The sequence below is a fragment of the Pseudophryne corroboree genome, chromosome 10 (genome assembly GCF_028390025.1).
Source record: "Pseudophryne corroboree isolate aPseCor3 chromosome 10, aPseCor3.hap2, whole genome shotgun sequence".
Classification (NCBI taxonomy): domain Eukaryota; kingdom Metazoa; phylum Chordata; class Amphibia; order Anura; family Myobatrachidae; genus Pseudophryne; species Pseudophryne corroboree.
This window is the reverse complement of record NC_086453.1, coordinates 290,483,736-290,500,053: the sequence shown is the minus strand read 5'-3', so window position 1 is coordinate 290,500,053 and position 16,318 is coordinate 290,483,736. Positions and strand designations below refer to the sequence as shown.

Genomic DNA, 16,318 nt, shown 5'->3' with positions numbered 1-16,318 from the left:
ACAGAGATTGTCCGTCTTTCTGATAGCACTGGTACGATCCACGTGTGGATCCTTAAGGCATGGACTATGTCCAATGATGCATCTCCTGCAGAAAGGTCCGGTCCCTGGAAGGCAGGGATTACAATTTCTTCGTTAAAGTAGAATTTAGACACCACCTTAGGAAGATAACCAGATTTGGTTCTGAGAACCGCTCTATCTGGATGAAAAATCAGAAAAGGAGGGCGACATAACAATGTCCCTAAATCTGAAACTCTTCTAGCTGAAGCCATAGCCAGTAGAAAGAGAACTTTAGCTGTCAACCATTTAAGATCCATTTGCTTTAGTGGTTCAAATGGAGCAACTTGAAGCGCCTTTAGGACTAAACTTAAATCCCAAGGCAACTGTAGGAGGAACAAAAGGAGGTTGGATGTGAAGCATTCCCTGGAAAAAAAGTGCGAACATCCTGTAGGTTAGCAATTTTCTTTTGGAACCATACAGTCAATGCTGCCACTTGAACTCTCAAGGAAGCCACCCGTAGACCTTTGTCCATTCCTGCCTGAAGGAATGCTAGGACTATGGAAACTCTGAAAGACCTGGGGTCAAATTTCCAGTCACTGCACCATTGAATATAGGCTTGCCATATTCAGTGATAAATGCGAGCTGAGGAAGGTATCCTTGTTCTGAGCATTGTTTGAATTACCTGTTGTGAGAATTCTCTTGCTTTCACGATGGAAGTCTCAAGAGCCGCGCCGTCAAAGACAGTCGATCCCGGTGCTTGTAATAGCAAGGACCCTGAGACAGTAGTTCTGGACGTTGAGGGAGTAGGAATGGAGCATCCATCGACAACCTCTGCAGATCTGTGTACCAATGTCTTCTAGGCCAAGCTGGAGCTATTAGTATGAGGGTGCCCTTTCCTTGTTTTACCTTTCGCATCACCCTGGGCAACAGGGCGATCGGTGGAAATACATAGGCCAGACAAAAGTCCTATTTTACTGACAGGGCATCCACAAAGGTTGCTTTGGGATCCTTTGTTCTTGACCCGTATGCGGGAACTTTGTGGTTCTGATGGGGCGCCATGAGATCTATCTCCGGTAACCCCCAGACCTCGGGGTGTAAAGCCCATTCTTTTGCATGAATGGCGTGTCGACTGAGAAAATCCGCTACCCAGTTTAAGACTCCCGGAATGAACACTGTGGACAAGGCTGGATGATGAAGTTCTGCCCACTTTAACGTGCTGCTTACCTCCTTCATTGCTTTTTGGCTGCGAGTTCCTCCCTGATGATTGTGGTACGCTACTGCTGTTGCATTGTCTGAGCAAATTTCAACTGGTTTCCCATAAAGGATGTCCTTTGCCTGAATGAGTGCCATATATAGCCCCGAAGTTCCAATATATATTGGCAGGCAACTTTCTTCCTTGGTCCACTGCCCTTGGAAGCAACTTCTTCCTGACACAGCTCCCCAGCACTGAAGACTGGCATCCATTGTCAAAACTTCCCAATCTGATATCCAAAAGGGTCTCCTTTGTCCAGATGGGATGTCTGTAGCCACCAGGCTAATGACCTCCTTACTTCCAGAGGAAGGACCATAGTCTGCGTTTTTATTGTCTGATGTAACCCATTCCATTTGGAAAGGATCAGACGTTGTAGAGGCCTGAAGTGGAACTGCGCATACTCCACCATGTCGAATGTCGACACCATAGATCCCATCACCCGCATTGCTATGTGAATGGATACCCTCTGACTGTATAGCAGCTCCTGGATCCTTGACTGAATTTTGGATATTTTGTTCAGAGGTAAAATTACTCTCTGAAGACCAGAATCCAACACAGCCCCTAAGTGAGTCATCCGTTGTGATGGAACCAGGGACGACTTTGCCCAATTTATGAGTCAACTGTGTCCCTGTAAACAAGCTATTGTCTGTTGCAGATGACACTAAAGCAATTCCTAAGATTGTGCCAGGATTAATAAATCGTCGAGGTATGGAAAAATCCTTATTCCCTGCTGACTGAGATAAGCCGCCATTACCGCCAAAATTTTGGTGAACACTCTGGGAGCTGTGGCCAGTTCAAATAGTAGGGCCTGAAACTGAAAATGTTGCTGGAGGATAGCAAACCTGAGATAGCACTGGTGGGACAGTGCTATAGGAACATTTAGGTAAGCATCCTGGATATCCAGGGATACCATAAAATCCTCCGGCTCCATGGCCAAAATAATGGAACGTAAAGTCTCCACATGAAAACGAGGCACCCAAATGTACGTGTTCAACACTTTGAGATTCAGTATAGGCCGGAATGACCCATTTGGCTTCTGGACTAGAAACAGGTTGGAATAAAAACCTTGTCCTCGTTGCGCAGGAGGAACTGGAATTATCACTCCTGACTGAAGCAACTTCTGAACTGCCTCTTGCAAAGCCCTGGCCTTCGTTTCCACTGAAGACGGTCTGGTACAAAAAAACCTTTGAGGAGGGTGTTTCTTGAAGGCAAACGCATAACTGTGAGATACCCCTTCTTGCACCCAGGCATCTGTGGTGGACTGCCGCCAGATCTGTGCAATATGAAGAAGTCTGCCCCCCACCCTGGAATCCCCCAGGTGAAGGCCCGCACCATCAGGCTGATGGCTTATCTTCTGGCTTGAAAGCTGGCCCTCTGAAGCCCAATGCTTTTTAGTCTTACCAGACTTGTCAGATTGAGACTGTTTGCCATAACACTTTCCTTTTGCTTTTTCCTCGAGGCCAAAAGGGCCGAAAAGCTGGAAATCTAGGCTTGGATTTGTGTGTGGAAGGAAACGTCACTTTTTTGGAGTCTGACCAAAAAGAATATCTCCAGTAAAAGGAAGAGACTCCAGAACCTTCTTGGACTCTGAGTCAGCTTTCCATGTACGTAGCCAAACCGCTCTGCGAGCTGCTACTGCGGAGGCTGATGCTTGAGAGGCAATTGTACCCATATCCAAGGCTGCTTCTTCCATAAAAATAGCTGCCTGATCAATATGTGCAATATGGGATTTTTGCTCTCTAGATCCAATGAAAGATCATCCTCCAATGCATCAGCCCAGGCTGCCACTGCTTTTGCCATCCAGGCTGAAGCCATGGCTGGTCTTACGATTGCCCCAGACAAGGTGAAAATGTTTTGTTTTTTTAAAAACCTTCTATTTACCTATCCGTGACATCATTTAATGATGTTGAAGGCAGAGGTAATGTAGATTTTCGCACCAATCGAATGACATGCGTATCTACTTTGGGAACCACCTCCCTTCTTAAACAGTCCCCAGCTGGAAGAGGATAATGGGAATGCCATTTCTTTGTAATTCTAAACTTCTTACTGGGTGTTACCCAAGCCTCTTGCATAATTTCCGCCAGCTGTTCTGACGCAAGAAATTCAGTCCTGACAGTTTTGGGATGTTTAAATACAGGTGCCTTAGATTTTAACAAAGGCTCTTCTGCTTCCTCTAAGGATAGAATGGCTTTCATAGCACTAATTAGCTCAGGTATGCCCACTGAGCTGAGACTGTCATCCTCGTCTCTGTATGCAGACCCGGAGTGTAATGAGTCCTCATCCTCTGACGAGTCCCCATCTGAAACTGTGAAGATGTTGTTTCATGTCTACAGATGGATCCACAGTTATCTTGACTTCTTTGCTGTGCCTAGGCACAACATGGTTTATTTACATAAACCATTCATCTATTGTTTTCAGCTGCAATACAATACAGAGAACAATACAGCAGGGGATTAAGTCCGACTGACCAGTCTCAGTTAATCCTATTAAAGGTCAAGATAAACATAGACCCATCTGTATTTGATTTACTTTCCACCGGCCTTTCAGCCTGTTTTTGTTGAAAGGCTGCAGATTCCTGGACTGGATGTGATGAACATCAGGTGGAATGTTGCACGTAAGGGTTAATAGGGTAACCTATCCCTGGTATAGGAGCTGGCATCCGCTCAGCTATACTGGATAGTGTCTGTGCAAAAGTAGCCCATGGGGGTTCAACTTGAACATGTGCCCGCCTTGGATTATTCAGGAGGCTTTGGTGAAAGCTAAAACAGTTTGCACATAATCCATTTTGAACCAGATCCTGAGAAGTTAACCCAGCTTTGCAAGACAAACATGAAATGAGTGTTGGTGCTGCTGTGGAGAGTGTATCCTCTTTACCCTTGCCTCTCTTAGACATGATAAATAAATCACACACCTGTACAGTATTAACTACACAATTTGTGACTGAAATCACTTTAAAACCTGTAAAAGTGACATACAATCCGATCCCTACCTGCTTTGCACCAGCATTGCGGATCGGAATACACAGAAACTGACAGAAATAGTAAAGTCAGCAATCACACTAGCAATCAGTCACAGGTTATACATTCGTATAATAAGCAATATGAGCATATATTCAACTACAGAAACATTTCAAGTATGTAGGAGAAACATATTACTGCATTACCTCATATAGGACTTTAAACGTATTCAGTCGCACAGCGAAAGAAACAGCAGCAATAGTTTACAGACTCATATGCAGCAGGCACTTAGCCAACTACTCGTACTTAATGGTATGTAGAAACTTAGTGGTGTATCACCCGGCTCAGGAGAGTGGGATACAGGATACAGGGAGATTTCACCCCACTTCCAGGATCGATCAATACGTTAATGAACGCTGAGGGGATCCAGATGCTAATAGTGTACACAAACACCCAGTGAACACCGACGCACCAGTCAGACAGCCGCCTATGCTGCGACTGGGTCCTTTTAGATACACAGTGTCTCAGACGGAAGCTGGAAATCAGTTCATGGCGGGAAACTCGGAGGAAACTGGTCATGAACCAAGGGGAGGGGCGACCAGGGGAGCATCTTACTCCCCACTGCTGACATCAACCCCAGGGATCGTGGCCTCACACTAAGCCCTGGAGCCTATTATCCCTGGGGCCTAGCGCTGGTGCACCCGAAGTGGCAGCCACGTCAGCAACTGTTCGGTAGTCTCCTCCAGAAAACAGTGCGGCTGTGTCTTGCGTCTCCCCCGCTAAGCGGAACTGACGCCTTACCTTCTCCCCGTGCTCCGGCCACAGCCTGGTAACATCCGCTGGACTTGCTAGTACGTCCGATACAGACACCTGCCGAAAAAGTACTGTACATGTGGGTAAGTGTTGTCGCGACCCGGCAGAGAGTTTTTGGAGCAACTCTAAGGTGCGTGTAAGACGCTTTTTAGAAAACTCGCTCAAAAAACGCAAGACTACTCATTTTTTTTAAATAAGAAGCTTATGGCTGCCAAAATCAGCAGCCCAAAGATCATGGTCCGGCTCCTGCCGCACCAATGAAAAACTGAATTGCCTGAGCCAAGATGCGGGGATATAGGGGACTGGCCGTTGCATTCTGGGAGGCCGAAAGCTTTGATCATTGGTGCCAATCTGCTGACGCTACTCCATATCCCAATGTTTATCCCGTGGATAACCTTTGGACCCTGCAGGAGAAATACTGGACGTTGTTACTTGGTCTTGGAGCCTCTACATACAAAGTAGTATTCATTCCAATGGACTGTACTGTATTCTGTCCCTAAAGCGCCAGAGCCCCGCTTATTGCAGGGCTGTGCCATACACTTCTACTGCCAGTGGTGGTACTTTAGTAAATGCATCTCCTGCATTGTAAATGGGCGTATAGCTTAAATTTATCGTAATCCTGTGAAAATGTCAGTTTTCGCAGGATTAAGGGCTTGATAAATAGGCCCCCTAGTCTGGAGTAGTTACTGCAGACTTGCCCATATTAGAGTGGACCCATCTTATGAGAATAGTACTCATTTGGAGCCGAGGTACGCCAAGTCTCCCCAGCCCCACCTGTGCCATGCCGCTACCCATACCCGTATGGAGGAGCTGCAGGTTTTCCATCTCATCCCCACCTGCAAAGGTGCCAGCCTCCAATTTCACATGCTGGAGCTGGAACAGACCTCTTGTAATTATTATATAGATTGAATTGAAAAGGCTACTGTATGGCACTGTGACATCATTTTCCCCTCCGCAGGTACCCTACCCCTATATATGCCATGGCACAACAACCAAACTGCACCCCCATTCAACCACTATCATGCAGTAGTACATCCCTTAGCCCTCACACACCAAACGCCAACGTTATACAAAATACAGCCGAGCAACTCCTGGGTTAATACTATTTCTTGTATTAGAATACCCTACAAGTGGCAACTATATATATAGTATACATTTTTTTAAATATAACAATTGCTTATTTTTGTCTTTCAGACGTACAACCTAGAACACCATCCAGATCTTCAGTTAGGTATTTAATACATACAAGCAAACGCCAGCCATAGACATTTTCTAGGAGTGTAACTCATTGTACCAACCATGAACCACTATTTGACTCTTATGGACACTGTACGTTTAAGGTCCACATAATGGGAGGACATAAAGGTGACCGATATTCTGCATTTAAGGCTTCTGGAACAGAGATGAATGAATACACGGGACAGAACATTTGCACGCCTGCCAGTGCACAGACCAAGACGACGGGACCATATTTCACAGTTTGATCTTTTAATACTTTCTTTTCTATTTATGGTGCTGTAAAAGAGCGTTCCACAATTCATTAGGAGTTTGTGTGATTTCTTTTTTGTTTTCCTGACCAAGAGACGGGACACTGGCCATAAATCTGAGGCAGAAGCAGTTTGCAGTAGGGTTATCTCGCTTGTCACAATTCGAGGTGTTTGTAGAGAAACAGGCCGCGTCGTACGTGCTCCTGCTCTGAGACGCAACGCCAGAAAGTCGTGCAAAGCATATTGTCTACAGCGCTATAGAGTCATAGTGAACTGATACGGAATACGGCCAAACAAAAAAGAGCAGACATGTCAGCCTCCGTAGGAGATGAACCACTTCTTGTGTATATGCTCCATCGTGGTGGTAGTCTTTCATGACTTTTATGTTGTATTATTTATGAGACTGACAGGTCTTTGAGGAAATAACCAAAGGGTCACGAGTCTGTAGCCCATATGTGGTATCTATGTCTTGAAAATCTTTTTTTTTTTATGTCTGGTCACCTTCAAGTCTGACAGTTAAATAAATCTTGGCATTTGCAGGAATCACAACCTTGGGTCTATGACCACTGAGCACTGGTACGTAGTTAATGTGCCAATAAAAATATATGCCAGCTATTAGCTTCATTCCCATGACTGGAGTGGCCATCTTAAAACAGGAGAGTAACTGGATTTCTTTATGTTACTTATGTATTTTAACAATGGACAGTGATCTTCAACTGGTATTATGTTGTGAAACTGAATTAAATAAGACAAAAAGCCCATAACACAGATACAAGGTTTAGCAATAAATAGCTTTTTCTAGTGCGTAACAAATATTAACCAGATGTCTCTTTAATAAATGTATATTTATTGGATATTTTGGTAATACAAGCATGGAAGCCATCTATAATGCTGGTTAGGTGGAGCACCATGCCTAAAAGCCAACAAGTGGTCATGGCACAGTCTGACAGACTCCCCAATTTCTATAGTCACAATGAGGAGCACTGCTAAACACCTAGTGATTGTGCACACAAGACATGAAGCTGGATAATAGATCTCAAACCTGCATTTTGTAACGGCTAACCCACACGCTGAAATAAGCTGTGAGCTGTGGGTTCCTCCCCTGCAAAGGAGCATGGGCAATGTCAGTCAGCCTGTCAGCAAGGCATACACTGCCAGATGCAGCCGGCCTATAATCGGATCCATCTGACATGCTGGACGATTCATGTCATGCCAGACAGACCAGGGAATACACTGTTCAGTCATCAGCCCAATAAGATTATTATCAGCTGTTCGGGCCAATAATTGGACAGTATATGCCCAGCATAAGCAGTTACTAAGTATGGCCTTTCATTCACCTAGCCAGGATTTAAGGGTTCTAATTATTATAGGTATGAGATAATGATATCCGTCAAAAACAGATGTTTCTACCAGACACAAGCTCTGTAGCCAGTGACAGCCGTACCAGCTGCCTATGGCAATAGCTTCCAATCATTAAGGATTGGCGATACACAAGAGAAAATGCTATACTAATAAAAATAAGTCATTTCATCAGAGATAGAAAACCTGCACAATGATAAATAGCCGCTTCATTACCAACCATAATTACATTTACTGACTGCTAATTTTAGAAACTAGTTATTAATTATAATTCGACATATAACTATAACGGTATTACACAGCAATTACTCCGCCCTTACCCTATCTGTGCCTATAAGTGATATGTCATTCTGTTGCACTTCCACTCATGCGAGTATACAGTGTACAGATGCCCTACGTAGATCTCTTTCTGAACCTTTATGTAAGTTATCTGCAATAGGAAAACATTAGTCCGTATTAGTCACTAGCAGTGTTTATGTGTAATACTCCTTTCACACCGCACAAATATCCCGGTATCGAGACGGCATATTGCCAGGTCAACACAGGTCGGTGTGCGGTGTGAAAGGGCCATGGTTGAATTCCCGGGTCGCCTGACCCGGTAATTCAACTGGAAGTAAAGCAGTGTTATTCCCGGGTTGAATACCGGGTCAGTGGCAGAGTGAACGGGTTCCCGGGTCGATGCGACATGGGACCCGTTCACTACAATAGTGAAAGGCGGCGCGGAGATAAGCTCATCTCCCAGCGCCGCCTCTGCCCCCCGCCGATATGGCAACAGGCCCGGCCTATTGCCGGGTCGGGAAGCCAGCTGTTAGGGTCCAATGCTGGATCCCACCCGGGAAGGTCCCGTTTCGAATTTGTGGACTGGAACTGGCATTGGCGGTGTGAAAGGGTTATAAAACGGTACACCCAGGGTCCTACGCTGCCCTGTGCTGGCCCTGCCCCCTATCCTGTGCCATCATGCCTAGGGGCGGGGCCACCAGCACTAGGAAGTAGAGCACTGGCTGAAGCACCACAGGGGTGGCTCTGCAATAGTGCTGCAGGGTGCCGTTCCACAGCAGCAGTGCCATCCCCAGAGCCCTGCGCGACGACACTGTTTGAACACCCCTAGTTGCAGCCATGAGCCTAAGAATATCCAGCTAGGATCTAAAATGAAATATTTTTTCATTCATTTTCCGTGACTATCAGCACTGACGCAAAACTTATTTAAGAGACTCCCCCTATGCTAAAGCGTTGCCAGGGAACCACAGTCGGAAGCAAATCCCAGCGCCCGCTAGGGTTTTCACCAGGGACAATGCTTTTGGCACAGCAAAGCTCTATCGCCCATTGACATACAAGACTGTTAATGTTTTATACATAAATGTTAAAGGGAAACAAACTAGCCCATGAGAAGAGGTTGTTTTTTTTTAGATGCTAAAAGTGATTTCTACCTAGAATTGTGCTTTAATTCTCACAAAGGCCTACAGGCTGGGTCTTCTAAATCCAAAAATCAGACATCCAAAGTTTTCTATCATGACTGAGATGGAGACACCTTCAGGTACAAAGCAAACATTTAATTCACAAACTTATTAAAAATACTGTATAAAATGACCTTCAGGCTATGTGTACAAGCTGTATATGAGACAAAAGCATTCCGTGTTTGGGTCCCATCCCCAAGATCTCTCATTAAGGTATGCAGATATTCCAAAATACGGAGAAATTCAAAATACTTCTAGTTCCAACAATTGGGATATGAGAGACTCAAACTGTATATGAAGCAGGGTGCAGTATAGGTAAAACGGGGTGATCTCTGCAAATAAGCCTGTAGCTTGTTTTGCCTTGTAAATTATTGCCGCTTAAATTACCAAAATCTCGCCATTTAGTGGAATCGCACCCTATTACATATACACCGAAGTGACTACTCGCTGCCTGAGTCTCATGACCTCTGTAACACCCATACACACATGACAGATGTGTGTAGCCCTGGGTGTGATGTTGCACAACTTATTGTAGCCATCTTGTGTGTGAATTAAAATAAAACATTTAGGAATCACACAAATGGTTGCGGTAAGGATGGGACTCTCCTGTCTCAGGCAAGACTGATTATTCTGTCATGCTGCTGCATGCAGTGTTATTGCAGAGAAATCCTCTATGTGTGAAAGGAGAGGAGTGTTCTGCCTTCATGTCAGCCAGTCATTGCAAGAGCAGATGAGTATTTAAGAACACTACACTTATGTAACTGGGAAAAGCGCTTGTGTGGGTCAGTACCCTTAGCGGTACATATGTACTAAGCCGTTATCACTTTTGAAAGCAATATACAAAATTGGTTACCAATGACAAATTAGAAATGTCTTAAGCCAGTCAGACAATTACGTACTGAGTGTACTCTGATATAACCCAGAGTATATTACAGTCTGTGCAAGACCACCAGGACACAAGATGAACATTTTGCTAATTAATTTAAAATTATTCTCAAAGACTTTTGCCACTGCCCCTTGCTTAATAAAATCAGACTTTTATTCAGTACGGTCCTCGGACAATAGTTTGTATTAAAAAAAGAAAGAAAAAACTTGCTGTATATTTAGGAAACTGTATGTATAATACAATGTTAGGTCCACATCAGCCATGACTCCTATGTATGTACTGTATGTATCTATGACAACCTCATTACATAATTTATACTTTTTCACATGTTTGGAATGAACCCATTTCTTGGAATGCGACGCTATCCTAACAAAGAAACATTTTACATAACAAACACAGTGTCGTGTGCTTATTTACTGCAAAACTACCGAACTACATGTGACGGAGCAGTAATGTGTGGCATAACCTCATCAGCAGGAGGCATGAAATAGAGGCTCGCCAAAGGGGTACACGCTAAACACTTGCCTAGGGCACCATATTGGTCAGGGCTGGTTCAGAGCACTGGGTAAATGGCATCAGCAAACTATGTACTCACACAGAACCATGGGAGTCATTCCGAGTTGATCGCTCACTAGCAGTTTTTAGCAGCCGTGCAAACGCACTGCCGCCGCCCACGGGGAAGTGTATTTTCGCTTTGCAGGAGTGCGACCGCCTGTGCAGCCGAGCGCCTGCAAACACATTTTGTGCAAAACAAGACCAGCCCTGTAGTTACTTATCCTGTGCAATGATTGCTGCGACGAAGGTCCTGGAATTGACGTCAGATACCCGCCCTGCAAACGCCCGGCCACGCCTGCGTTTTTCCAAACACTCCCAGAAAACGGTCAGTTGACACCCAGAAACTCCCTCTTCTTGTCAATCTCCTTGCGATCGGCTGTGCATATGGAATCGTCGCTAGAACCAGTGCAAAACCACAAAGGACTTTGTACCCGTACGACACGCGTGCGCATTGCATACACATGCGCAGATTAGCCATTGTTTTCACTGATCGCTACGCAGTGAACAACGGCAGTTTGCGATTAACTCGGAAAGGCCACCCTATGACGGAAGGTGTTTTTAAAGTAGAACTCTGAGTCAGACAATTCTCCCAAGAGCCCCCTGTACCCATATAGAAGTGTGGAGTCACAATGGCAGGATCGCTGACATTTAGGAGACACTTCTCCCATCTGCTTGGCTTGAAGTATGAAAGCGAAGTGACTGATTATGGATGGAGCTTGTTAGGTGCCAGAGCTGGTCAGTCAGCGCCTGCAGAAATTCTGCACACCTCTCATGAGGACGGCAGCTCCCAGTATCTCTACACGTACACAGAAGCCATATCCTCTACCCACACTGTGCCCATATATTATGCTAACAGGTGTCACCGCTTCCGCTACATTGCTGCAGTAAATGAGGAAGGAGTGCTCCGTGCACGTACCTTAGTATGCCACACTTATCGCACTATTTATAGTACTTAGGGTATATGGTATATACAAACAAGGAAATCTTTATTACACTGCACTGAGGGCGTACATACTAATGTTACAGGGTATAATCTTATATGGTACTTTGTAAATACTGTATTGTAGTCACTACTATAGAATGTAAAGTCCTGATTGAGCTGCTTCAATAAAATGGAGAGCCCATATCCTGGGAGCACAGTATAGACGCAGAGCCTACATCCTGGGAGCACAGTATAGACCCAGAGTCTACATCCCAGGGACCACAGTACAAATAGAGAAATTACATCCTGGGGACCACAGTATAGACGCAGAGCCCACATCCTGGGACCACAGTATAGACGCAGGGCCCACATCCTGGGACCACTGTATAGACGCAGGGCCCACATCCTGGGACCACTGTATAGACGCAGGGCCCACATCCTGGGACCACTTTATAGACGCAGAGCCCACATCCTGGGAGCACAGTATAGACGCAGAGCCCACATCCTGGGAGCACAGTATAGACGCAGAGCCCACATCCTGGGAGCACAGTATAGACGCAGAGCCCACATCCTGGGAGCACAGTATAGACGCAGAGCCCACGTCCTGGGAGCACAGTATAGACGCAGAGCCTACATCCTGGGAGCACAGTATAGACGCAGAGCCCACATCCTGGGAGCACAGTATAGACGCAGAGCCCACATCCTGGGAGCACAGAATAGACGCAGAGCCCACATCCTGGGAGCACAGTATAGACGCAGAGCCCACATCCTGGGAGCCCAGCATAGACGCAGAGCCCACATCCTGGGAGCACAGTATAGACGCAGAGCCCACATCCTGGGAGCACAGTATAGACGCAGAGCCCACATCCTGGGAGCACAGTATAGACGCAGAGCCCACATCCTGGGAGCACAGTATAGACGCAGAGCCCACATCCTGGGAGCACAGTATAGACGCAGAGCCCACATCCTGGGACCACAGTACAAATTAAGAGTCTACATCCCAGGGACCACAGTACAAATAGAGAAATTACATCCTAGGGACAGCAGCACAAATGCAGAGCTTACATCCTGGGGACCACAGTATAGACGCAGAACCTACATTCTAGGACCACAGTATAGACGCAGAGCCTACATCCTGGGACCACAGTATAGACAGAGCCTACATCCTGGGACCACAGTATAGACACAGAGCCTACATCCTAGGACCACAGTATAGACGCAGAGCCCACATCCTGGGACCACAGTATAGACGCAGAGCCCACATCCTGGGACCACAGTATAGACACAGAACCTACATCCTGGGACCACAGTATAGACGCAGAGCCCACATCCTAGGACCACAGTATAGACGCAGAGCCCACATCCTGGGACCACAGTATAGACGCAGAGCCCACATCCTGGGACCACAGTACAATTTAAGAGTCTACATCCCAGGGACCACAGTACAAATAGAGAAATTACATTCTAGGGACAGCAGCACAAATGCAGAGCTTACATCCTGGGGACCACAGTACAGGCGCAGAACCTACACCCCAGGGACCACAGGACAAATGCAGAGCTTACATCCTGGGGACCACAGTACAGACGCAGAACCTACACCCCAGGGACCACAGGACAAATGCAGAGCTTACAGCCTGGGGACCACAAGCAGACAAACAATTTGGAAGCTGCTCAATCGTACCTGGAGATAATTATATATCAGGTGCTGGAAGGAGGAGTGGCCAGCAGCTAAACATGTGTTTGCAAACAATTCTCTGAATTTTATTACCAGATAGGTTCAGGGATGGTTACAGGTAATTTTCAGTGTGCGGAAGGGTATTTAGGGGTGGGGATTTGCACTCCCCTTCCTCTTTGTCTGTTGTTTGTCTGTGACCCCTCCCCCTTCCAGCACTTGATATATAATTATCTCCAGGTATGATTGAGCAGCTTCCAAATTGTTTGTCTGCTTGTGTGCAAGAGGCATTGAATGGGAGCAGCATTTGGAAGGCATGCTGTTCCTTGTAGTGCCAATGGGAGATCCTGGGGGTGGCTCCGGGGTAAGTTAGCTCTCTGTCTGGAAGTGTTTTGGTAATTGCTTTTATCATGAGGCCTACTGTGACAAATTACATGGCCCTATGTGGGCACTGCTATTATGTAGGTTAGGACTGCTGTATCGGAGAAGCCGTGAAGTGGCCAGCAGCTAAACATGTGTTTGCAAACATTTGTGACAAATTCTCAGAATTTTATTACCAGATAGGTTCAGGGAAGGTTACAGGTAATTTTCAGTGTGCGGAAGGGTATTTAGGGGTGGGGATTTGCACCCCCCTTCCTCTTTGTCTGTTTATCCTGGGGACCACACACACAACACAAAGGACAGTATTGGTCAGTACAAATGGGTGCTAATAGTGAAGAGTCAGCTATACAATAACACTTTGGAGCTGTACACAAACTCTTATGGGTAGATGCTATTCACAGTGGCAGGGATTTCACGATCATTGCTCACCACTGTATAGTTCACCATCTTGGGAACATCCGTCTGTTTAGCACATATGAAAAAGAAAAAAAGGTTTGCATTGAGGATGGACCAGTTGGCGACAGGGAACCTCCAGTGTACTGGAGGATTGGAGTACACATACAGATTACCTGGATTGTCCTACCCTGCTCTAGTACAACGTACAGCCCATATTATGGTATCTTATCCCAATGGAGAGTCTGTATTCTGGAAATGACAGCACTATGCAGAGTTCCGAGTCCAGTAACTATAGCGCAAATCATAACCCATATTCTGTGACCATAACACATTGCAGAGCCTAGTTCCAATGCATTACCTGGTACATCTTGCTAAATGCCCTAGCAGCAACAATAGGCCCACTGCTATAGGATTTCTCAATTTGATTATAATATGTTTTAGTTTTAAAATACAAGGGGGAAAAAAGAAAAAAAGTACCAGCTTATTATACAGCAAAAAACATTAGAGCCGAGGGTAAGAACATCTACGGGAGTCCATTTTGCACTCAGTCAATATTTAAAATAGGAACTTTGCAAAGACAAATCTTTAAAATCTGGGGCTGATGTTGTGGTGACCAAATCCCAACATAGATCCCACAGTCCTGTGACAAAGCACAAACACATCCCTGCGACTAGTAGAAAGCAGAGCCCTGTTCCAGTGACCACAGTACAATTGCAGGCTCAGTATAATACATTAGTTGCAGGCACTCACCGGTTTCCTATTAAGGAAGGTGTAGAGGTAACCCTGACCTTTCTCATCTGATTGGCTGAACTTGCTCGGGTTTGGTGTAGATGGCAGACTTAGCAGCCCATGCAGAGATCTGGAGCATAGCCTAGAACCTTCTAAATTCCAGACTGTTGTGTGCAAACCAGAAATCATCCAAAATCCAGACAAGGGGTAACCTTGTCCCACTGCACAGGATGAGAAAATGGTATCACTTATAACTTGTATTTCTAGGTGACAAATATACCTATTAGATAAACTACCCCTGATTGTGACTCACCAGAGTCCTCTGTTTGAGCATTGGCTGAGACCCCACCTACATGCAGGGGGTGGATTGGGATGGAAAACCAGCCCGGGAAATTTATGGAAGCAGCCCTAATGGGGACCGGTTCGGTGAGGGGGTGGGGATCTGTTGAGGGGGGCGTGATTGCTTCTCATAAGGCCTGATTGTAAGCAGTTGTGGTCTTCCTTGCATCTTTTGCTGCAGTTGTGTCTGAGACCAGGGGCAGATTGGCAACTAAAAGTGGCCCTGTAAAATTTTGTAGACGTGGACCTACATGGCCAGCACAAGAGGTTTAACACACCGTGTAGCCATGTCAGCCTACCAGGAATCTACATGGTGAGAACAATTGCCAATCCGCCCCTGCCTACATGTGGCTGTAATAAAAGCTGTAACTACAAATGGTTTCATCTATAATAAATGAAATCTAAATACATAGAAATTAAATAAGAATACCCCAGGCTCAGGCAAAACAGGGAATATTCAGCTGTTGAGGAACTGCAAGTCCCAGCATGCATTTTTAGCCTCTGATTTTCACAGGATAAATAAATTGTATCCCAAAATTGCACTTTGCAAAATCTTCTGCTAGAGGACTGAAATAGAAAACACAAGTATTGCAGACTAGCAACATGTTCCCAACTGTTCTGCAAAATATTTGCTTCACAGTCCACGTTTTACCTACACAACTTGGATGCAAGAGTTCCCAGTTCTATCCCAGCCACAGCAGCAGCAGCAGCAGAAGGAACGGACCGGCCTCATCACAGCACTAATCAGATACAGGCTATAAATGCTGCAGAATGCTAAATTACAAAGAGTGCAGATTAGCGTCCCATGGTCAGAATTTGAAGATCACATGGCAGGGAATTTGCACCTCTAGGATACAGCCGAGGCTTCAGCAAAACTCAAATGCATGAAATAATCTCAGGTTTATATAAAGGCTGATAGTAAGTCAGCTTGTATTCTAGCTTCAGTCATATCATTAAACAGAACTCACAGATTAGAATTTAAGGTAGTGCCACATGGGTGGTTTTTCCCAGCAGCACCCCAGTTTTAGGCAGCAGTGACGGGAACACTTACTGTCTCCAACACACGTGAAACTATTCTGCAGTGAAAAGTGGAATTTAAATATGTTTCTCTTCAGCCTT

The 16,318-nt window shown here is 45.5% G+C and overlaps 1 protein-coding gene across 3 annotated transcripts in view; it reads left to right on the top strand.

Moving 5' to 3' along the window:
- The window catches only part of MEGF6 (multiple EGF like domains 6), a 225,973-nt gene extending 215,374 nt beyond the window's left edge, over window positions 1-10,599 (top strand). For 2 of the 3 annotated variants that reach the window (XM_063943353.1, XM_063943351.1), the window contains one exon: window positions 6,214-10,599. In XM_063943353.1, coding sequence (XP_063799423.1) covers window positions 6,214-6,284 — 71 coding nt within the window. In that variant the 3' untranslated portion in view covers window positions 6,285-10,599. The remainder of the gene's footprint in view (window positions 1-6,213) is intronic. The other variant, XM_063943352.1, reaches the window with a different exon arrangement.
- Window positions 10,600-16,318: the final 5,719 nt, after the last annotated feature.